General features: G+C 48.3%; 1 protein-coding gene across 3 annotated transcripts in view; it reads left to right on the top strand.

Moving 5' to 3' along the window:
* Nucleotides 1–23,251, top strand: part of LOC140419383 (interphotoreceptor matrix proteoglycan 1-like) — a 226,334-nt gene that overhangs the window by 137,528 nt on the left and 65,555 nt on the right. For all 3 annotated transcript variants that reach the window (XM_072503256.1, XM_072503260.1, XM_072503269.1), the window contains exons 10-11: nucleotides 9,982–10,058; nucleotides 11,341–12,514. In XM_072503256.1, coding sequence (XP_072359357.1) covers nucleotides 9,982–10,058; nucleotides 11,341–12,514 — 1,251 coding nt within the window. The remainder of the gene's footprint in view (nucleotides 1–9,981; nucleotides 10,059–11,340; nucleotides 12,515–23,251) is intronic.

Raw genomic sequence — 23,251 nt, forward strand, 5'->3', positions numbered from 1 at the left:
ATTTGAGGCCAAGACTAGCAGGATTCATGAAGCGCATGTTGGGGCGCATTCCGGACCTGGAGATAGGAGGCCTGATAATGGGAGGGGACTTCAATACAGTGTTGGATCCAGCACTGGACCGCTCCAAATCAAGGACTGGAAAGAGGCCGGTGGCGGCCAAGGTACTTAGGGGGTTTATGGATCAGATGGGGGGAGTGGACCCATGGCGGTTTGCAAGGCCGCAGGCCAGGGAATTTTCTTTCTTCTCCCATGTACACAAAGCCTACTCCCGGATAGATTTCTTTGTTCTGGGTAGGGCGCTCATCCCAAGGGTGGAGGGGACGGAGTATTCGGCTATAGCCGTTTCGGACCATGCCCCGCACTGGGTGGAACTGGAGCTGGGAGAGGAGAGGGACCAATGCCCGCTGTGGCGGCTGGATGTGGGAAGGTGAGGGGGTGTATCGAAAGGTACTTGGAGGCCAACGACAACGGGGAGGTGTGGGTGGGGGTGGTATGGGAGGCGTTGAAGGCGGTGATCAGGGGAGAGCTAATTTCCATTAGGGCTCATAGGGAGAAGACAGAGGATATGGAAAGGGAGAGGTTAGTGGGGGAGATTTTGAGAGTGGACAGGAGATACGCAGAGGCCCCGGAGGAAAGATAACTTGGGGAAAGACGACGGCTCCAGACGGAGTTTGACCTGTTGACCACAGGGAAGGCGGATGCACAATGGAGGAAAGCGCAGGGGGCGACCTACGAGTATGGGGAAAAGGCTAGTCGGATGCTGGCACAGCAGCTCCGTAAGAGGATGGCAGCGAGGGAAATAGGGGGAGTCAGAGATGGAAGGGGAGCCACGGTTCGGAGTGCGACGAAAATAAACGAGGTATTCAAGGCCTTTTATGAAGAGCTGTACAGATCCCAGCCCCCAGCGGGGGAAGAGGGGATGAGACGATTCCTAGATCAGCTGAGATTCCCGAGGGTGGAGGAGCAAGAGGTGGCTGGTTTGGGGCACCAATTGGGTTGGAGGAGCTGAGTAAGGGTTTGGAGAGCATGCAGGCGGGGAAGGCCCCGGGACCGGACGGATTCCCGGTGGAGTTCTACAGGAAGTACGCAGACCTGTTGGCCCCGCTACTGGTGAGGACCTTTAATGAGGCAAGAGAGGAGGGGACCCTGCCCCCGACAATGTCGGAAGCGACAATTTCTTTGATCCTAAAGCGGGACAAGGACCCACTGCAATGTGGATCGTACAGGCCGATCTCGCTCCTCAATGTGGATGCAAAGTAGCTGGCAAAAGTGCTGACCACGAGGATCGAGGACTGTGTCCCGGGGATAATCCACGAGGACCAGACAGGATTTGTAAAGGGCAGGCAACTAAACACCAATGTGCAGCGGCTCTTAAACGTGATAATGATGCCATCGGAGGAGGGAGAGGCGGAGATAGTAGCAGCTATGGACGCGGAGAAGGCCTTTGACCGAGTAGAGTGGGAGTACCTCTGGGAGGTGCTGCATAGGTTTGGGTTCGGGGTAGGGTTTATCAATTGGGTTAAGCTCCTTTACAGAGCCCCGATGGCGAGTGTAGTGACGAACCGGCGGAGGTCGGAGTACTTTCGACTGGACCGAGGGACGAGGCAGGGGTGCCTCCTGTCCCCCCTGTTGTTCGCATTGGCGATCGAACCATTGGCCATGTCATTGAGGGAGTCTAATAAATGGAGGGGGGTGGTCCGAGGGGGAGAAGAGCATCGAGTGTCGCTATATGCGGATGACCTGTTGCTGTACGTGGCGGATCCAATGGAAGGGATGGTGGAGGTCATGCAGACTCTAAGGGAGTTTGGAGAGTTTTCGGGCTATAAGCTCAATGTAGGGAAGAGTGAGCTCTTTGTATTACAGGCGAGGGACCAAGAAAGAGGGATAGGGGACCTACCGCTGAGGAGGGCGGAGGGAAGCTTTCGGTATCTGGGGATCCAGATAGCCAGGAGTTGGGGGACCCTACATAAACTGAATCTGACGAGGTTAGTGGAGCAAATGGAGGAGGATTTCAAAAGATGGGACTGCATAGAGTGCAGTCGGTCAAAATGGTGGTCCTTCCGAGGTTTCTGTTTGTGTTTCAGTGCCTTCCCATCGTGATCACTAAGGCCTTTTTTAAGAGAGTAGGCAGGAGTATTATGGGGTTTGTGTGGGCAAATAAGACCCCGAGAGTAAGGAGAGGGTTCCTGGAACGCAGTAGGGACTGAGGAGGTTTGGCGCTGCCAAACCTGGGGAGCTACTACTGGGCAGCAAATGTGGCGATGATCCGCAAGTGAGTTATGGGGGAAGAGGGGGCGGCATGGAAGAGGATGGAGATGGCGTCCTGTAAAGGAATGAGCCTGGGGGCATTGGTGACAGCACCGCTGCCGCTCTCGCCGACAAAGTATACCATGAGCCCGGTGGTGGAGCCAACGCTAAGGATCTGGGGCCAGTGGAGACGGCACCGGGGTGCAATGGGAGCATCGGTGTGGTCCCCGATCAGGGGTAACCACCGGTTTGTCCCGGGAAAAATGGATGGGGGGTTCCAGAGCTGGCATCGGGTGGGGATTGGAAGAATAGGGGACCTGTTCATCGACGGGGCATTTGTGAGCCTAGGGGCACTGGAGGAGAAGTTTGAGTTACCCCCGGGAAATGCCTTTAGATATATGCAGGTGAGGGCTTTTGTGAGGCGACAGGTGAGGGAATTCCCGTTGCTCCCGGCACAAGAAGTTCAAGATAGGGTGATCTCGGGTGTATGGGTCGGGGAGGGCAAGGTGTCGGAAATACACCAGGAGTTGAAAGAAGAGGGGGAAGCGCTGGTAGAAGAGTTGAAGGGTAAATGGGAGGAGGAGCTGAGGGAGGAGATCGAGGAAGGTCTGGGCTGATGCCCTAGGTAGGGTTAATTCCTCCTCCTCGTGTGCCAGGCTCAGCCTGATACAATTTACGGTGGTCCACAGAGTGCACTTGACGGGGGCGAGGTTGAGTAGGTTCTTTGGGGTAGAGGACAGATGTGGAAGGTGCTCAGGGAGCCCGGCGAACCATGTCCATATGTTTTGGTCATGCCCGGCACTGGAGGGGTTCTGGAGAGGAGTGGCGGGAGCAATATCTCAGGTGGTGAAAGTCCGGGTCAAGCCAAGCTGGGGGCTAGCAATATTTGGAGTAGTGGACGAACCGGGAGTGCAGGAGGCGAAAGAGGCCGGCATTCTGGCCTTTGCATCCCTAGTAGCCCGGCGAAGGATCTTGCTAATGTGGAAGGAGGCGAAGCCCCCCAGCCTGGAGGCCTGGATAAATGATATGGCTGGGTTCATAAAGTTGGAGAGGATCAAGTTCGCCTTGAGAGGGTCTGCGCAGGGGTTCTACAGGCGGTGGCAACCGTTCCTAGACTATCTCGCGGAGCGTTAGAGGAAGGTCGGTCAGCAGCAGCAGCAGCAACTTTGGGGGGGGAAGAGGGGAGGGGGGGAGGGGACGTCCTGGGAGAGGGGGGAGGGGGGAAGGGGGGACTGCCTGGGAGGGTGGATGAGCAAGAGATAACACGAAGGGTTGGGGAAACTGGCACGTACGGGTGAGGGCCAGTGTACAAAGCTGTGTAAATATATCATTTTGCCATGTATATATCTTGCTCTGCGCGATTTCTCTTTTTTTTTTGTTACGGGGGGGGGTTATTGTTTGTAAGGGAGAAAAATTGTGTTAAAAAACTTTAATAAATATATTTTTTTTTAAAAGGAAGTGTGGACTTAAATGGGGTGCTCTTTTCAAGGGCCGGCGCAGACTCGATGGGCCGAATGGCCTCCTTCTGCACTGTAAATTCTATGATCTATGACTTCCCATAGCGCAGGATTGTGTAATGTAGGAAACAGCGGCAAATGTGTACATAGCAGAATCCCACAAATGAATGTGATCGTGACCAGATAATTTCTACACTTTTTCTGAAGTGGATGGGAGAGGAATTTAATGCAGAACACCTCATACTGGGGAGTTTAGAGGAGCAGAGGGACCTTGGGGTGCATGTCCATCGATCCCTGAAGGTAGCAGGAAACATAGGTGAGGCTTAAGAAGGCATGTAGGATGCTGTCCTTTATTAGCCAAGGCATAGAATAAAAGAGCGGTGGTTATGCTAATACTGCATGATGTTGTAGTTAAACCCAAGGTGGAGTACTGCTTTATAATTCTGGTCATCATTGGAGGAAGGATGTGATCTGACAAAAAAAAAAGAGAGCAGAGTAGATTTATGAGGATGTTATCAAGAATGGATAATTTTAGCCAGAAGGAAAGATTGGATATGATGGGCTTGTTTTTTTTGCAACAGAGAGATTGCTGGGTGATTTAGTTGAGGTGTATAAAATTATGAGGGGCCTAAATAAATAGAAAAGAGCCATTTCTGTTAGCATGAGATCAATTACATGGAGCATAGATTTAAAGTAATTTGCAGAAGGATTAGAGGGAGTAGAGGAGAAATCTTTTCACTTAGAGTGTGGTCAGAGTCTGTAATTCGCTGCTTGAAAGGGTGGTGGAGGCAGAAACCTTCATTGCATTGAAAAATAAATTGGATATGAACTTGAAAGACTGCAACCGAGACCAAGAGCAGGAAAGTGGGATTCAGCTGGATGGCTCGTTTTCTGATGGCATAGACAAAATGGGTTAAATGGCATCTTTCTGTGTCATAAATGTTCTATATGTTTTGTTTGAAATGTGTCATGAGGTCTTTATATCCACCTTAGAGGGGACAGAGGGCCTCAGTTTAATAGTTGATCAGTAAAAACTGCACCTGTTACTGTGCATTGCGCAAATGGGTGGCACGGTAGCACAGTGGTTAGCACGGTTGCTTCAAAGCGCCAATGTCCCAGGTTCGATTCCTGGCTGATGTCACTGTCTGTGTGGAGTCTGCACGTTCTCCCCGTGTCTGCGTGGGTTTTCTCCGGGTGCTCCGGTAATTTGGACATTCTGAATTCTCCCTCTGTGTACCCAGACAGGCACCGGAATGTGGTGACTAGGGGCTTTTCACAGTAACTTCATTGCAGTGTTAATGTAAGCCTACTTGTGACGCAAAGATTATTTTTAAAAAGCTGTACTGTCAGTCTAGATTTTAGCTCAGATCTCTAGAGTGGGGCTTGAACCCACATCCCTGTGACTCAGAAGAGAGAGAACTGCCAAGTAAGCCACTGCTGACATACTGAAAGAAGTACCTTCCCCAGCATCAATTTCATAGGAAAACTCAAATACCCTCAGCGTCTACACATTATGCCTTCTGCAGTTTACATCATTTCAAAAACCAATCCTTTGGGTTTTAATGATGGGACTGTACAACCACTATACTGGTGAGCTGGCCTCCATTAAGAGCTGACCTCCCAAACATAGAGCTGTGATGTGAGTTGAATTCCACAGGATTGCCACTATTGTTGTCATTATCTCACAGGTTCAAAATGCATACGCTAGCCATTGAGGTGCATGTGCAAGTAAATGATAACAACCAGCAGGATTATCATGAGAGAGATACAAGTTAGCATTTATTAGTGGCTGTCTCAAGTAAAGGTGTGCTGTACTCGATCATCAACAGAATGAATAAAAGATTTTTTTTTTAAATGAACAATCCATTATGGACCTTAGAACTAAAAGGCAATTGCAAAATAAATGTTTCATGCGGATTCCACTTCATTAAAACAACATACAAAAAGTTGTTCTTTTTAAAACAGTGTTACCATGGTGATGTGATCTGTGTAGGCACACTGCTTCATTAGAATAATTTGTTTATCTACTGTCTGTTCATAAAGAGCATTTAGTTATCTGCCACTTAATACAACTTTATTTTTTTATTCTATCTATATTATACAGAGAAAGTCATCTCCCCCATCAGCAAAACAAACAGAAGCGTAGATTTGAATCTTCCAAAGCAGTTGGGTTGGGATTGGGTGAGATGTTTTCATTTTTAAAATATCAAAACTCAACCCCAATCACCTTCATCCACCTCTGTCTGGGTTTATTGGATGTAGGACAAGCGGGGGTTAGTCAACACACTCCCAAGAGGTGGGTTGGCCAATTCAATATGATAATGAAGCTGGCAGAGGCAGATTTCCAGGTTTAAACCCAAGCGGTCAGGTTTCCGAAGCCTCGCAGGAAATCCAGTAGTGAAGGGAGGCAAAGTCAGCTTCAGGGTGAAGTGAAGTTCCTTTACAGCACAGCTTGTGGATCAGGAGGAGCAAAAATGCTTCCCCCAAGGACCGGACCCTCCACGTCGAACAGCTCCCTCAGGGTGGCACGGTGGCACCTGGGTTTGATTCCAATCTTGGATGATTGTGTGGAGTTTGCACATTCTTTCCATGTCTGTGTGGGTTTCAACCAGGTGCTTTGGTTTCCTCCCTCAGTCCAAACATGTGTACATTAAATGGATTGGCCATGCTAAATTAAATAAGTTCCCTTTTGTGTCCAAAGGTTAGGTGGGGTTACAGGGATAGAGCGGGGATCTGGGCCTAGGTGGGATGCTCTTTCGGAGGTTCGGTGAAGATTCAATGGGCCAAATGGCCTCCCTCTACACTGCAGGAATTCTACAGGATTCTCTGTCGTGATTCTATGGATCAGGAATTGGGTCTACCAGGATTCCAGGCTAGGACCCCATGTGTGGGATTGTGATTGGACTCCATCTCCTGTCATGCTCCCAGGAACAGTTTGGAATTCCGACATAGGACAGTGGCCTGCCCCAGAGTGTTCCTCACCCAAATGGGAAACAGACTTCTGGACAGGAACCCAAGCAAAATAAAATAAAGCACATTATGGAGTTAATCTCCATGGTAAGCTGGGAATCATAGAATTCCGTCTGAAACTCAATTTTCCCAGCTAAGTCACCTACACTGTCTAGGCTGGGGCTGTAGTAATTACTGGTCCAGTGAATGCCAGATTAGTCAGTCTTCAGTTTCTTTTTAATTCATACAGTCCCTCCTGTCATGACCAATTTTGCTGAAACCCGATAAGGGATGAATCAGAACGGCTTCTATTTTTGAAAATTTCCCAAAGCTACAACAAAGTACAGCCAACAGAGGACATGAATTGAAAGCTGACAGCTCTCCCTCCACCTGGCTTTTGCCTCCATTGGCCTATTCAAAGTCGATTCCTTATGGCAGTCACATTGTGAAGAATTCCCTGACATTTCCCTTTCCCAGTTTGAGCTTGTGCCCCTTGTCCTATACAGTTCATTTTGAAGTAATGATGCTCTGAATTAAATGTTTATACACCATTTACTAACAGATTCAATTTAACCCTTTCCATGAGTGCTGAGGTTTATACCCCTCAACCTGCAGTATCTTCCAGTTAAATTTCATATATCACTCCACTGTCAGTTTTGATTTGATAAATTTTGCTAGTGACAGATTTTTACGTCAGTAATTGCTGTTCCCTTCCCCCTCCCTGGTTTCATGTCATCCGCCAAATTTCCCAATTTACATCAAGCTTCTGGTTCCATTTCCAGCACACAATATTTTGTGAAGCAGTTGCCCATAACCCAGCAAAGCAAGTGGATTTAAAGCAAATAAAGACTTTCCTGTTCTCCTCAGAATCAACCTGTCCAAAGGGATATTGTCATATAATCTTTTTCATTTGATTTATATTTAAGTTGAGAAAGCTGAACAATTGGGATTGTTATACTAGGGACCACTGATCAGCCCCTAATGGTGTATTGACTTCATGCAGTGCTGCTCAGGACATAGCTTCTTTAATGGTGTACAAGGACATTGAATGTGCACCTCTCATAACTGTACTTACATGGTCAGACATTCACAGTATGCCACAGCTGCCAACTATGTGGGGTTGTAGCTCCACACACTGCTTAAAATTGAATTGAATGACGTGACACATTAAGTAGTTGCAGCACTTTGACTGGTCGATGCGATCGGTCTCCAGTGGCAGCAATTGATCCTCAGATATCAATACCTTTGGAACCCCTGCCAGAATATGTAACCTTTACACCCCACGGAGACAGGTCACAGGAACTGACTTAAATCCGATTTGCGCTGTGATGAGAAGCCAATAAATAGCCCACTGTAGACAGTAGTGCTTTATTTTTGACACAATGCGCTTTTCCAGTTAGCTTTAAGCTTTGCCACGTCTTTCAACTATTCTACAATTTTGAAACATAAAACAGTTCTATTGAGGTAAATTTATTCAGTTCAGATTAATAGGAATTTCATCTCATTAGAATAGCATCGATAAAAGCTGTTCTAGTCAACACTGACTGGGTGATGGAGGGCCTTGGAATCTTGAGTTCAGTCCAATGCAGGTTGAATTTTCCCCCTCTGCCAGCTCTAAATATTCTCATTAAAATTACTTGAAAAGCTGTGTCCACCCACTTCCCATGGCCATTAGGCCACAGCACAGAACTTCTCATTGTACATCTTGAATTGGTATGAAGTTGTCATTCTCAAACCACAATGACAGTTAATGAGGGAAGTGGAAAATGTCACACTGAACTTGCAACAAGCAGGGATCAACAAATGTGTTTTGCTACAGTGAGGAGAGGTCGGAACAAATGCACATTGTTGGAGCAAAGTAGAGGGAGATTCCCTTTCCGTTAACTCAAATTGTATCTGACTCATGGTTGGATCTGACACTTACTGACTGGGGGAACTGATGGTGTAGTGGTATTTTCACTGGATGAGTAATCCAGAGACCCAGGGTGATATTCTGGGGTTAAAATAAAAGCAAATGACTATGGATGCTGGAATCTGAAACAAAAACAGAAAATACTGGCCAACCTCAGCAGCTCTGACAGAATCTGTGGAGAGAGAACGGAGCTAACATTTTGAATCTGAATGACTCTTTGTCAAAGGTGGGGACCTGGGAATTCTGGGGACCTGGCGTTGAATCCCACCAGGGCAGATGGTGAAATTTGAATTCAACAAAAAGTCGATTGATGACCATGAAATCATTGTCGTAAAAACCCATCTGGTTCATGAATGTCCTTTAGGGAAAGAAATCTGCCATCCTTACCTGGTCTGACCTACATGTGACTCCAGGTCCATAATGACTCTTAAATGTCCTTTGAAATGGCCAGTCTGTTCAAGGGCAGTCAGCGATGAGCAATAAATGCCAGTGACGCCCATGATTTTTTAAAAATCGAAAGTAGTTGCAGTAAACAGGAACCTTGGGCGGGATTCTTCCATCCCGCGGCAGAGTGTCCGCGGCAGAGTGTCCGCGGCAGAGTGTCCGCGGCATCATAAACGCTGTCGCATTTTACGACGGCGTGAATGGGCCGCTGCCAGGAGTAATTCTGGCCCTGGCACTGGAGCGGTTCACGCCGCGTCAGCTGCCGATCCCGGCGCGAACTGTGTGCCGCAGGATCCACGCATTGCGCAGTGGCGCCGCCCCCGATGCAACATGGCGCAGGGCTACTGGGGCCGGCGCGTAGGAAAGGAGGCCCACAGCCAGAGAGGCTGGCCCGCCGATTGGTGAGACCCGATCGCGGGCCAGGCCACATTGGAGGCCCCCCCTCCCCCCCACAGGCCGCCACCTGACCCTTCAACGCCGAGGTCCCGTTGGCTCAGAGCAGGTTGGAACGGCGCCGGCGGGAATCGTTTTTTTCTTACAGCCTCTCGGCCCATCCGGACCGGAGAAACGGCGGGCCTGCCGTGTAGAGCGGCCCGCGACCGGCACCGCGCCAACCACGCCGCCGCCAATGGCGTTGATTCTCCGCTCTTGTTCGTAAAGGCACACAAAGGAGCGGTGTAGCCACACAAGTCCATGTGATGTTTATGTTCCACACAAGCCTTGTCCCATCTTACTTCATCTAACCCTATCAGCATGATCTTCAATTCCCTTCACCACCACGTATTTATCTAGCTTCAGCTTAATTGTACACACGCTATACCCTCAACTACTCCGCATGGTAGCGAGTTCCACATTCTTCCACTCCGGATAAAGAGGTTACTGAATGATTGAATTTAAGGAATTCTGGAATTTTCAAATTAAAGAATTTTTAAGTTTTATGACACAGAGTATTTATTGATTCTTTCCCTGCAGAAATTAATGTGCTTCCTGCAGCATCTGATGGTCTCGACCAACTGGATCCCAACATGGCTCCAACTCCCATCAAACCGGTATTGTGCCCTGTATCCTATGAATTTCTTTGACAGTTTTAAAAAGAATTTATCGTCTCTGGTACACTACGGACCCTAAGTGTCATGTTTACAAAGACGCACTCCATTCTGCCAAGGGTCTTTGTGTTTAGTCGCCCATATGTGAACAGTGAATTGATTGTGACAGATAGTTGACATGGGGTCAATATTGCGGCATTTCTCCATCACCTGGAGCAGCCCGCTCTCCTCCCTTTCACTTTAGGATGGTGGATTTTTGCATTAGTCGGGGCAGAATGTCTCTCTTTACAGAGCGCAGCGTAAGGAAAATCAGATGGTTTCTGTTACAGGCAAACCAGATGCCCATCAGCGTTTCCTGCCAGTATTCCACCCACGTGATGCTTAATGTCAAGGATGTAGAGACAAGTTGATAATTTAGATTTAGAATGAGCTTGGAGAATTAAACAAGGCAGACCAGTCAGAAAGCTATACCTTTTTTTGTTATTTTGTTTTATAATTGGATGCATAAATAGCTTTCAAATGATGAAAATGGCTTAGATATAAACTAATAATAAATGGGGTAAATAGCCCAGGGAGGAGACCTCGCCACCTCATTAGATTTGAGAGTATTGTTTTTAAAAAGGTGTGCTGTGGAGTCAGACGTACTGTGATGTACCTTTTGAGTACTAGTCGCTCCATTAAACTTCGCAAGTTTGTACCAGCTCACCTTCCTATCAGCCCCCTTGTATAGAGAAAGACATTATAAAGATTACGTGGGGTGGCACAGTAGCATAGTGGTTAGCACTGTTGCTTCATAGCACCAGGGTCCCGGGTTCGATTCTCGGCTTGGGTCACTGTCTGTGTGGAGTCTGCACGTTCTCCCTGTGCCTGTGTGGATGCTCCGGTTTCCTCCCACAAGTCCCGAAAGATGTGCTTGTTAGGTAATTTGGACATTCCGAATTCTCCCTCTGTCTACCCAAACAGACGTCGGAAGGTGGTGACTAGGGGCTTTTCACAGTAACTTCATTGCAGTGTTAATGTAAGCCTACTTGTGACAATAATAAACATTATTATTAAAAGAGCTTTACATTAACAAATGAAGGAGGGACAAGCAGGTTACCAGGAAAGGGTTAGGGTGGGAGCCAGAGACACAACTTGAGGAGGATTTTGAAGAAAGTTGGAAAAGTAGGCAGGAAGGTTGCGATGCAGGGAGATCCAGAATTGTAGTTGAATTAAAGTAGCACTATTATGGTCTGTATCACAATGATACATTTCCCAAACATGTATCTGTTTTCTCTTTCTTTAGGACAACATTGGAAATCCATCTGCTACTGAAGGATTTGTGGATGGCAACTTGATAGAGAGGATTCCAACTATCCCTTATGAAGGAACACTTGGAGAAACCATTGATGAAATCATGACCGATACTCTGGCACAGAGCACACACAGAGTTCCCATCCTAACTGTAACTACGAGTGTCCAGACTGATCACCTATCCGTGACAGAACCTTCACTCACGGTCCCAGAGACATTCCTCTTGGAGAAAGAGACCACATCTGTGCCACAGACTAGTTCTGAAAGAGACACGACTGAAAGTGGACAACAGATCAGTGGCCCTGCATTTATAACCACCCTTCTAATCACTAGTGAGAATATAATTGCAGGAGAGATTATCACGACCACCCCTATTTCATCTGACATACTACCGATGACCAGTGATGAGGGCATAGCTGGTGTCACAGTTTCTTCTATAGAACAACCTGAACATACAGGGGAAGCCAAAGCTATTATTACTGAAGGTGAAGGAACCATTAGTAGTACAGCGACGTCAACTGTACAATCTGATCACATGCAGGAAACTGAGGTATATCTTCATGAGGGAACTGAAGAGGATGTTACTGTGGATGAGGATGTTAGTAGGACTACATCTTCTCCAACTGCACAACCTGAACACACACAAGAAACAGAGGAGGAGGTTGCTGCAGATGAAATCACTGTTAGCACCACAGTTCCTGCTCCACAACCTGAACGTGCCCCTCCAACTGAAAAAGAGCCTGAATATGGCTTTACTACTCCTGGCATTGCAGAGCCTCTTACTACACAACCAGCCAGTCAGAAGCTGCACTTGGATGCAAATGGTCAGCAATTAGAACAGCAACAGAGCACCACATTGTCTCCTGATGTGGAGCAAATCATTACACATATGGATAAGGAAAACATGGAGTCAAATTTCATTGAGAAAACACAGCAGTCTGGCGGTCTCATATATACTACAATCTATCCACTTATTTTTGATCAGGAGGCAGGAGCTAATACTGAGACAGAAGCTTCCGTGGATGACGACCGGGACATCAGTACAATAATCACTCCTTCTCAGGCAACCCCGAGTGACAATAGAATTGGGACAATATTTGATGAGGGAGAGAATGATATCAGCACAATGGCAGCCTGGACATCCCAACCAATAAATGGGATAGAAGGTGAGTCTATTTGAAAGAACTGTCAAAGGTTCAGGGAAAAGGCAAGAACATACTGATATATACCATACCATCCCAAGGCCATACCAGCCCTGGACTGTGCCAGCCCAGGGCTATATCAGGCCTGGACTATGCCAGCCCAAATTCATATCAGCCCAGGGCCATACCAGCCTAAAGCACATCAAGCCAGGAATATATCAGCCCAAGGGTATACCAGCCCAGGATCATATCAGCCCAGGACCATATCAGGCCAGCACTTTATCAGCCCAGGATTGCACCAGCCTAGGAATATTCCAGCCAGGATTATGCCAGCCAAGGACTGTGCCAGCCCAGGGCTATGCTAGCTCAGGACCAAATCAGCCCAGTACTATACCAGCCAAGGGCTATATCAGCCCAGGACCGTCCCAGTCCAGGACCATACCAAACCAGGACCATTCCATCCTGGGACCATTCCAGCCCAGGACTATACCAGCCCTGGATTATATCAGCCCAGGGCTATACCAGCCCAGGGCCATATGAGCCCAGGAATGTGCCAGGCCAAGTCCATATCAGCCCAGGACTATACCAGCCCAGGAGAGCAAGGGAGGACAACGTAATTGATTCAGAATAGGAGGACAAAGGGATTGATTGGGAAGGGGAAGATAGAGTACGACAGTAAGCTTGTGGGAACATAAAAACTGAAAAACTGTAAAAGTTTCATCGAATTTACAGTGCAGAAGGAGGCTTTTCGGCCCATCCAGTCTGCACCGGCCCTTGGAAAGAGCACCCCATTTAAGCCCACGTCTCCACCTTATCCACATAACCCAGTAACCCCACCTAACCTTTTGGACACTAAGGGGCAATTTAGCATGGCCAATCCACCTAACCTGCAGATCTTTGGACTGTGGGAGGAAACCGGAGCACCCGGAGGAAACTCACGCAGACACGAGGAGAAAGTACAATCTCCACACAGTCACCCGAGGCTTGAATTGAACCTGGGACCCTGGAGCTGTGAGGCAGCTGTGCTAACCACTTTGCTACCGTACAGCCCCGAGGTATATGAAGACAAAAACATTGGAAAGACAAATGTAGGCCCCTTACAATCAAAAACAGGGAAATTTATATTGAGGAACAAAGAAACGGCTGACCATCTAAATACAGATAACTCCTCTTTCCGTGTAGCAACATTTTACCGGAAATGCCAGTTTTATGGAATGAAAGTAACAAGGTTATGAACTGATAGTTGGTGCTGGCTGCACACCTTAGCAACATGAAATCACTTGAACGTCCCTGTTCAATGAGTTAGTACATAGACATAGAACATACAGTGCAGAAGGAGGCCATTAGGCCATTGAGTCTAGCGTTGTGGGGGAAAGAGAGAGAGCGGACTGTTGAGAAGCACCTTCGCGTTTAACAGGAGTGTAATAGGCTAACCATATCGGTCATATTGTTGTCCATCTGAAGTCGAAACAAGCAGCCCTAAGCACTGCCCATTCTGATATCATTCTCGATACCTGGCATCACCTGACACAACAGCTTTAGAAGAGACATCAAACTTTTTCGAGGCTCCCTCTGTGTAACAGCCAATAATAATCTAGCTGGGGAAACACGAGGCTGGGAAAATAACGGATCTCAATCTCACCCCTAAACAATAAAAAATAAAAGTACCTTTAACTGAAAGGAAGGAGGTTGGATCTCAGAACAAGACCAAGACTCAATGTCACTGGTTGTATGAGCTGCATTCCCAGGAATAAGCATCTCCCCGAGAGTTGTATTGTCGAGAGCCTTTGAGCAGGATTCTCTGATATTGAGGCTAAGTGTTGACGCCGTCGTAAATGCCGTCGGGTTTCACGACGGCGTCAACAGGCCCTCAGGAGCAGCGATTCCGAGCCCCTCAGTAGGCCAGCATGGCACTAGAGTGACCCACGCCGCTCCAGCTGCCAATACCGGCGTCAAATGGGCACCGCAGGTCTGCGCATGCGCACTGCGACCGCCGCAATTGCGCGCATGCACGGTGGCTTCCTTTTCCGCGCCGGCCCCTACGCAACATGCCATAGGGCTACAGGGGCCGGCGCGGAGCAAAAGAGGCCCCCAGCCCGAGAGGCCGGCCCGCCGATTGGTAGGCCCCGATTGCGGGCCAGGCCACAGCGGAGGCCCCCCCCCCACCCCCAACGGAAATGTTGTGGAACACAGGGCTTAGTGAGAGGGAGGAACTGTAGGAGATCAGTATTAGTAGGGAAATGGTGTTCAGGAAATTGATGGGATTGAAGGCCAATAAATCCCCAGGGGTTGATAATCCATATCCCAGAGTACTTAAGGAAGTGGCCCTCGAAATAGTGGATGCATTGGTGGTACACTTTTGTGAGGGCCAGGAAGAATCCAGCACGAGTTTGTAGAGTCAAACAGAAAGTAACTTTATTTACAACAATATGTGCGCATCACCAGCAGTTCACTACTGGTTCCCTCTCCAGCCGGTACCATCCTGGCCAGCACTGTTTTTAGAGCTGCACTGTTAATGATTGTCATCCCCTCCCCCCTCATTGTGGGAGCTCATATTCCTCAAACAGCAAAGGGTAGCCAACTGCCCCCAGCTAATAGAATCTTGGTTGGTTATAACAGTCACCTTCCAAGATTCTATAAGCAGTTCCTACAGATTTGAGGGTAGCTTATGTAACCCCACTATTTAAAAAGTAGGGTAGAGCGGAAACAGGGAATTATTGATCAGTGAACCTGACGTCAGTAGTGGGGATAACGCTGGAGTCCATTTTAAAAGATTTAATAGCAGAGCACTTAGAAAACAGTGGCAGGATTGGACAGAGTCAGCATGGATTTCCAAACGACAAATCTACTCGAATTCTTTGCAGACGTAACTAGTAGAGTTGATGAGGGAGAGCTAGTGGATGCCGTTTATGTGAACTTTCAGAAGAGATTAGTGTGTAAAATTAAAGTGCATGGGATTGCGGGTAGTGTATTGAGATGGATAGAAAACTGGTTGGCAGACAGGCAACAAAGAGTAGGAATAAATGGGTCTTTCCCCAGGTTTCAGGCAGTGACTAGTACACTGATGGGACCCCAGCTATTCACAATATATATGGTCATCTGGTATTATAGCGACTTTGCCTTTTAATGATTTAGATGAAGGAACTAAATGTAATATCTCCAGATTTGCAGATGACACAAAGCTCGGTGGGCGGTGAGCTGTGAGGAGGATGCAGAGATGTTTCAGTGTGATTTGGACAAGCTGACTGGGCACATGTATGGCAGATACAGTATAATGTGGATAAATGTGAGGTTACCCACTTTGGTATCAAAAAACAGGAAGGTAGATTGATATCTGAATGGCCATAAATTAGGAGAGCAGAATGTGCAACGAGACCTGGTGCCCCGGTACAATCAGTCCCGTGTTTGCGGAATGTGTTGGGGTCGAGTTCATTCCGTAAAAAAGTATTTTCCTTAAAACCGGTATTATTCACACTGGATGGATCAGCAGCTGCCGGTACAGGGATGGGGACAATTGACCAATTATAATCGAGCTGGGGCACTAAGGTAAGTATGCAGGTGCAGCAGGCGGTAAAGAAGGCAAATGGTATTTTGGTCTTTATTGCAAGAGGATTCGAATACAGGAGCAGGGATGTTTTGCGGCAATTGTACAGGCCTTGGTGAGGCCACACCTGGAATATTGTGTGCAGTTTTGGTCTCCTCTGAGGAAGGATGTTCTTTTCATAGAGTGAGTGCAGTGAAGGTTTGCCAGACTGATTCCTGGGATGGCAGGACTGACTTGTGAGGAGAGATTGAGTTTGTTAGAATTATATTCCCTGGAGTTTAGAAGAATGAGGGGGGATCTCATAGAAACGTATAAAATTCTAACAGGACTGGACAGGGTAGATGCAGGAAGGATGTTTCCGATGGTGGAGGAGTCCAGAACCAGGGGTCATAGCCAAAGGATACAGGATAAACCATTTAGGACTGAGGTGAGGAGAAATTTCTTCACCCAGCGAGTGGTGAGCCTGTGGAATTCATTACCCCAGAAAGCAGTTGAGGCCCACATACTGTATGCTTTCAAGAAGGAGTTAGATATAGTTCTTGGGGGTTAAAGGGATCAAAGGATATGAGGGGAAAGCGAGAACAAGCTATTGAGGGAGGGTTTAAACTAGTATGGCAGGGGGGTGGGCACGGGAGCAATAGGTCAGAAGGTGAGAACATTGAGGGAGAACTAGGGAATAGGGACAGTGGGGCTCTGAGGCAGAGCAGACAGGGAGAAGTTGCTGAACACAGCGGGTCTGATGGCCTGAAGTGCATATGTTTTAATGCAAGAAGTATTACGGGTAAGGTAGATGAATTTAGAGCTTGGATTAGTACTTGGAACTATGATGTTGTTGCCATTACAGAGACCTGGTTGAGGTGCGGGCAGGATTGGCAGCTAAATGTCCCAGGATTTAGATGTTTCAGGCGGGATAGAGGGGGATGTAAAAGGGAGGTGGAGTTGCGCTACTGGTTCGGGAGAATATCACAGCTGTACTGCGGGAGGACACCTCAGAGGGCAGCACGAAAAGGGGCAGCACGGTAGCATTGTGGATAGCACAATTGCTTCACAGCTCCAGGGTCCCAAGTTCGATTCCGACTTGGGTCACTGTCTGTGCGGAGTCTGCACATCCTCCCCGTGTGTGCGTGGGTTTCCTCTGGGTGCTCCGGTTTCCTCCCACAGTCCAAAGATGTGCAGGTTAGGTGGATTGGCCATGATAAATTGTCCTGAGTGTCCAAAATTGTCCTTTGTGTTGGGTGGGGTTACTGGGTTATGGGGATCGGGTGGAGGTGTTGACCTTGGGTAGGGTGCTCTTTCCAAGAGCTGGTGCAGACTCGATGGGCCGAATGGCCTCCTTCTGCACTGTAAATTCTATGTTAATAAGGGCAGTGAGGCTATATGGGTAGAGATCAGGAATAAGAAGGGTGCAGTCAAAATGTTGGGGGTTTACTTCAGGCCTCCCAACAGCCAGCGGGAGATAGAGGAGCAGATAGGTAGACAGATTTTGGAAAAGAGTAAAAACAACAGGGTTGTGGTGATGGGAGACTTCAACTTCCCCAATATTGACTGGGACTCACTTAGTGCCAGGGGCTTAGACGGGGCGGAGTTTGTAAGGAGCATCCAGGAGGGCTTCTTAAAACAATATGTAGACAGTCCAACTAGGGAAGGGGTGGTACTGGACCTGGTATTGGGGAATAAGCCCGGCCAGGTGGTAGATGTTTCAGTAGGGGAGCATTTCGGTAACAGTGACCACAATTCAGTAAGTTTTAAAGTACTGGTGGACAAGGATAAGAGTGGTCCTAGGATGAATGTGCTAAATTGGGGGAAGGCTAATTCTAACAATATTAGGCGGGAACTGAAGAACATAGATTGGGGACGGATGTTTGAGGGCAAATCAACATCTGACATGTGGGAGGCTTTCAAGTGTCAGTTGAAAGGAATTCAGGACCGGCATGTTCCTGCCAGGAAGAAGGATAAATACGGCAATTTTCGGGAACCTTGGATAACGAGAGATATTGTAGGCCTCGTCAAAAAGAAAAAGGAGACATTTGTCAGGGCTAAAAGGCTGGGAACAGACGAAGCCCGCGTGGAATATAAGGAAAGTAGGAAGGAACTTAAGCAAGGAGTCAGGAGGGCTAGAAGGGGTCACGAAAAATTATTGGCAAATAGGGTTAAGGAAAATCCCAAGGCTTTTTACACGTACATAAAAAGCAAGAGGGTAGTCAGGGAAAGGGTTGGCCCACTGAAGGATAGGCAAGGGAATCTATGTGTGGAGCCAGAGGAAATGGGCGAGGTACTAAATGAATACTTTGCATCAGTATTCACCAAAGAGAAGGAATTGGTTGATGTTGAGTCTGGAGAAGGGTGAGTCGATAGCCTGGGTCACATTGAGATCCCAAAAGACAAGGTGTTGGGTGTCTTAAAAAATATTAAGGTAGATAAGTCCCCAGGGCCTGATGGGATCTACCCCAGAATACTGAAGGAGGCTGGAGAGGAAATTGCTGAGGCCTTGACAGAAATCTTTGGATCCTCACTGTCTTCAGGTGATGTCCCGGAGGACTGGAGAATAGCCAATGTTGTTCCTCTGTTTAAGAAGGGTAGCAAGGATAATCCCGGGAACTACAGGCCGGTGAGCCTTACTTCAGTGGTAGGGAAATTACTGGAGAGAATTCTTCGAGACAGGATCTACTCCTATTTGGAAGTAAATGGACGTATTAGTGAGAGGCAGCATGGTTTTGTGAAGGGGAGGTCGTGTCTCACTAACTTGATAGAGTTTTTCGAGGAGGTCACTAAGATGATTGATGCAGGTAGGGCAGTGGATGTTGTCTATCTGGACTTCAGTTAGGCCTTTGACAAGGTCCCTCATGGTAGACTAGTACAAAAGGTGAAGTCACACAGGATCAGGGGTGAGCTGGCAAGGTGGATACAGAACTGGCTAGGTCATAGAAGGCAGAGAGTAGCAATGGAAGGATGCTTTTCTAATTGGAGGGCTGTGACCAGTGGTGTTCCACAGGGATCAGTGCTGGGACCTTTGCTCTTTGTAGTATATATAAATGATTTGGAGGTAAATGTAACTGGTCTGATTAGTAAGTTTGCAGACGACACAAAGGTTGGTGGAATTGCGGATAGCGATGAGGACTGTCAGAGGATACAGCAGGATTTAGATTGTTTGGAGACTTGGGCGGAGAGATGGCAGATGGAATTTAATCCGGACAAATGTGAGGTAATGCATTTTGGGAGGTCTAATGCAGGTAGGGAATATACAGTGAATGGTAGAACCCTCAAGAGTATTGAAAGTCAAAGAGATCTAGGAGTACAGGTCCACAGGTCATTGAAAGGGGCAACACAGGTGGAGAAGGTAGTCAAGAAGGCATACGGCATGCTTGCCTTCATTGGCCGAGGCATTGAGTATAAGAATTGGCAAGTCATGTTGCAGCTGTATAGAACCTTAGTTAGGCCACACTTGGAGTATAGTGTTCAATTCTGGTCGCCACACTACCAGAAGGATGTGGAGGCTTTAGAGAGGGTGCAGAAGAGATTTACCAGAATATTGCCTGGTATGGAGGGCATTAGCTATGAGGAGCGGTTGAATAGACTCGGTTTGTTCTCACTGGAACGAAGGAGGTTGAGGGGAGACCTGATAGAGGTCTACAAAATTATGAGGGGCATAGACAGAGTGGATAGTCAGAGGCTTTTCCCCAGGGTAGAGGGGTCAATTACTAGGGGGCATAGGTTTAAGGTGAGAGGGGCAAGGTTTAGAGTAGATGTACGAGGCAAGTTTTTTACGCAGAGGGTAGTGGGTGCCTGGAACTCGCTACCGGAGGAGGTGGTGGAAGCAGGGACGATAGTGACATTTAAGGGGCATCTTGACAATTACATGAATAGGATGGGAATAGAGGGATACGGACCCAGGAAGTGTAGAAGATTGTAGTTTAGTCGGGCAGCATGGTCGGCACGGGCTTGGAGGGCCGAAGGGCCTATTCCTGTGCTGTACATTTCTTTGTTCTTTGTTATTTGAGTGAGATGATCAGCCATGATCATAGTGAATGGTGGAGCAGGCTCGAAAGGCTGGATGGCCTCCTCCAGCTCCATTTTTTATATTTCTATGTCTACCAGACCAGGATTTTTTAAAATTCATTTTTACAGGATATGGGCTTTGTTGGTTAGGCCAGCATTTTTTGCCCAACCCTAATTGCCCTTGGGAAGGTGGTGGTGAGCTGCCTTCTTGAACCGCTGCAGCCTGTTTGCTATAGTTACACCCACAGTGCTGTTAGGGAGGGAATTCCAGGATTTTGCCCCAGCGACAGTGGAGGAACGGCGATATATTTCCAAGTCAGGGTGGTGGGTGCCCTGAAGGAGAATCTCCAACTGGTGGGGTTCCCAGGTATGTACTGCTCTTGCCCTTCTGGATGGTAGTGGTCGTGGATTTGGAAGATGTTGCCTAAAGAGCATTGATGAGTTGCTGCAGTGCATCTTGTAGGTGGTGCACATGGATGCCACTATTCGTCGGTCATAGAGGGAGAGAATGTTTGTGGAAGGGGTGCCAATCAGCGGGCTGGTTTGTCCTGGATGGTGTCGAGCTTCTTGAGTATTGTTGGAGCTTCACTCATCCAGACAAGTGGGGACAATTCCATCACACTCCTGACTTGTGCTTTGTAGGTGGTGGACAGGCTTTGGGGAGTCAGAAGGTGACTTACTCACTGCAGCATTCCCGGCCTCTGACCTGCTATTGTAGCCACAGTATTTATATAGAACATAGAATCACTACAATGCAGAAGGAGGCCATTCAGCCCATCGAGTCAGCACAGACCCTTCGAAAGAATACTACCTAGGCTAATTCTCCGGCCCACTCCGCCCTATCCCCATTGTCCAACCTGCGCATCCCTGGACATGAAGGGTAAATTTAGCATGAGCAATCCACCTTACCTACACAGCTTTAGACTGTGGGAGGAATCCAGAGCACCCGGGAAAAACCCACATGGAAGGGAAGAACGTGCAAACTCCAAGTCCTGAATGAACTTGGACCCCTGACGCTGTGAGACAGAAGTGCTAATCACTGTGCCATCATGCTATCCCTTGCTAGTCCAATTCAGTTTCTGCTCAATGGTAACCCCCCCAGGATTTTGAAAGTGGAGATTCAGTGATGATAATGCCATTGAATGTCATGGGGCGATGGTCTGATTTTCTCCTATTGTAGATGGCCATTGCCTGGCACATGTGGCACAAATATTCCTTGCCACTTGTCAGCCCAATTTGGATATTTTACAGGCCTTGCTGCATTTGCACGTGGACTGCTTCAGTGTCCGAGGAGTTGCGAATGGTGCTGAACATTATTCAATCATCAGCGAACATCCTCACATTGGCCTTTGTTGGAAGAAAGGTCGTTGATGAAGCAGCTGAAGATGGCCGGGCCTTGGACACTACCCTGAGGAAAATGGTTGGGCCTAGGACACTACCCTGAGGAACTCCTGCAGTGATGTGCCAGGACAAAGTTCATACCAGCTAGAGGCTTGATGCTTCTTCCTTCTGCGATGTTGTTCCGGGAGGTTTCGCTGATGAAATCCTTTTTATACAGATCTTTCAGGCACTGATCTCATACTTCCAGTGATGTGCTCACAGGGCAGCACTAATCAATCACTGTCCTTGAGTCCCAAATGTTCAAAGAGCCGTGACTCACTCAGGGGTCGTAGTTTTCTCAGGAACACTACACATAGTGGTCCATGTTTAATTACTGTCTATCCGAGGCATAGCAACAGCCATTGTCCAATCAGCTCCCGTGTTCACTCCTTGGCTGCACATCCTGTTCTTCACTGTTTATATTGCTTATGCTGATATAGAGTTAGCCTTTTAACCATCAGGCTTTGCTGGTGTCTTCATTTTGCTGGTGCCTTTACGAATACATATCAGGCTATAGCATCTCTTTTACTTGGCCACATTTCCCAGTAGGCTTAGGCCTGGGCTGTACCATATTACATAAAACCATGGTAAAACATCATCGCATTGGCACAGGAATTTTTAAATTATTCATAGATATGTGGATGGCTGGCAAGGCCAGCATTTAACACCTATCCATTATTCTCTTTCGAAGGTGGTGCTGAGCTGCCTATTTCAAACACTGCAGTCTGTGTGCTGTAGATGTACCCAAAGAGCTGTTAGGAAAGGGGTTCCAATATTTTGACGAACAACAGTGCAAAAACACCAATATATTTCCAAGTCAGGATGGCGTGTGACTTGGAGGGGAATTTGCAGGTGGTAGTCTTCCCAAGCACCTGTGCCATTAATCCTCTAGGGTGCAGAGGTTACTGGTTTAGAAGGTGCTGTTAAAGGAGTTTCAGTGGGTTGCTGCAATGCACCTTGTAGAGGGTACACACCACATCCATAGTGTGCTGATGCTGGATGGAATGAATGAATGATGTCTGTGTTTATGGCCGGGATTCTCCGACCCCCCGCCGGGCCGGAGAATCGCACGGGGCGGCGGCGTGAATCCCGCCACGACGCCAGCTGCCGGATTCTCCGACGCCGGTTTTTCGTCGGGGACGGGAATTGCGTTGCGCCGGTCGGGGGCTGTTGGCAGTGCGCCCCCCCCGGCGATCCTCCGCTCCGCCCGTTTTCGGCATGTCACCCAGGCATGGATTAGACCAGGTACTTACCAGCGGGACCTGGCTCTGCGGGCAGCCTGCGGAGTCCTCGGGGGAGGGGGGGGGCGCGGGGGGGATCTGGCCCCGGGGGGTGACCCACAGTGGCCTGGCCCGCAATCGAGGCCCAGCAATCCGCGGGTGGGCCTGTGCCATGGGGGCACTCTTTACCTCAGCGCCGGCCATTGTAAGCGTCCGTCATGGCCGGCGCAGAGAAGAACCTCCCTGCGCATGTGCTGGGATGAGCACAAGCTGGCGCTCCCGCACATGCGCCAACTCGCGCCGGCCGGTGGAAGCCCTTCGGCGCCTGTTGGCGAGGCGTCAACCCCGCCAGCGCCGGTCTAGCCCCTGAAGGTGCGGAGGAGTCTACACCTTCTGGGCAGCCCGACACCGGAGTGGTTCTCCGCCACTCCCCGGCGCCGATGCAGCCCGCCCCGCCGGCTAGGGGAGAATCCCGGCCTATGTATTTACATTGTGTAATTATCGTGTGTCCTATGTTTCTTCATGTCTGGAACGATCTGTCTGGCCAGACAATACTTTCCACTGTACCTCGGTACACATGACAATAAACCCAAATCCATTCCAATCCAAATGAACTCCATC

Source organism: Scyliorhinus torazame, chromosome 1 (genome assembly GCF_047496885.1).
Source record: "Scyliorhinus torazame isolate Kashiwa2021f chromosome 1, sScyTor2.1, whole genome shotgun sequence".
Classification (NCBI taxonomy): Eukaryota; Metazoa; Chordata; class Chondrichthyes; order Carcharhiniformes; family Scyliorhinidae; genus Scyliorhinus; species Scyliorhinus torazame.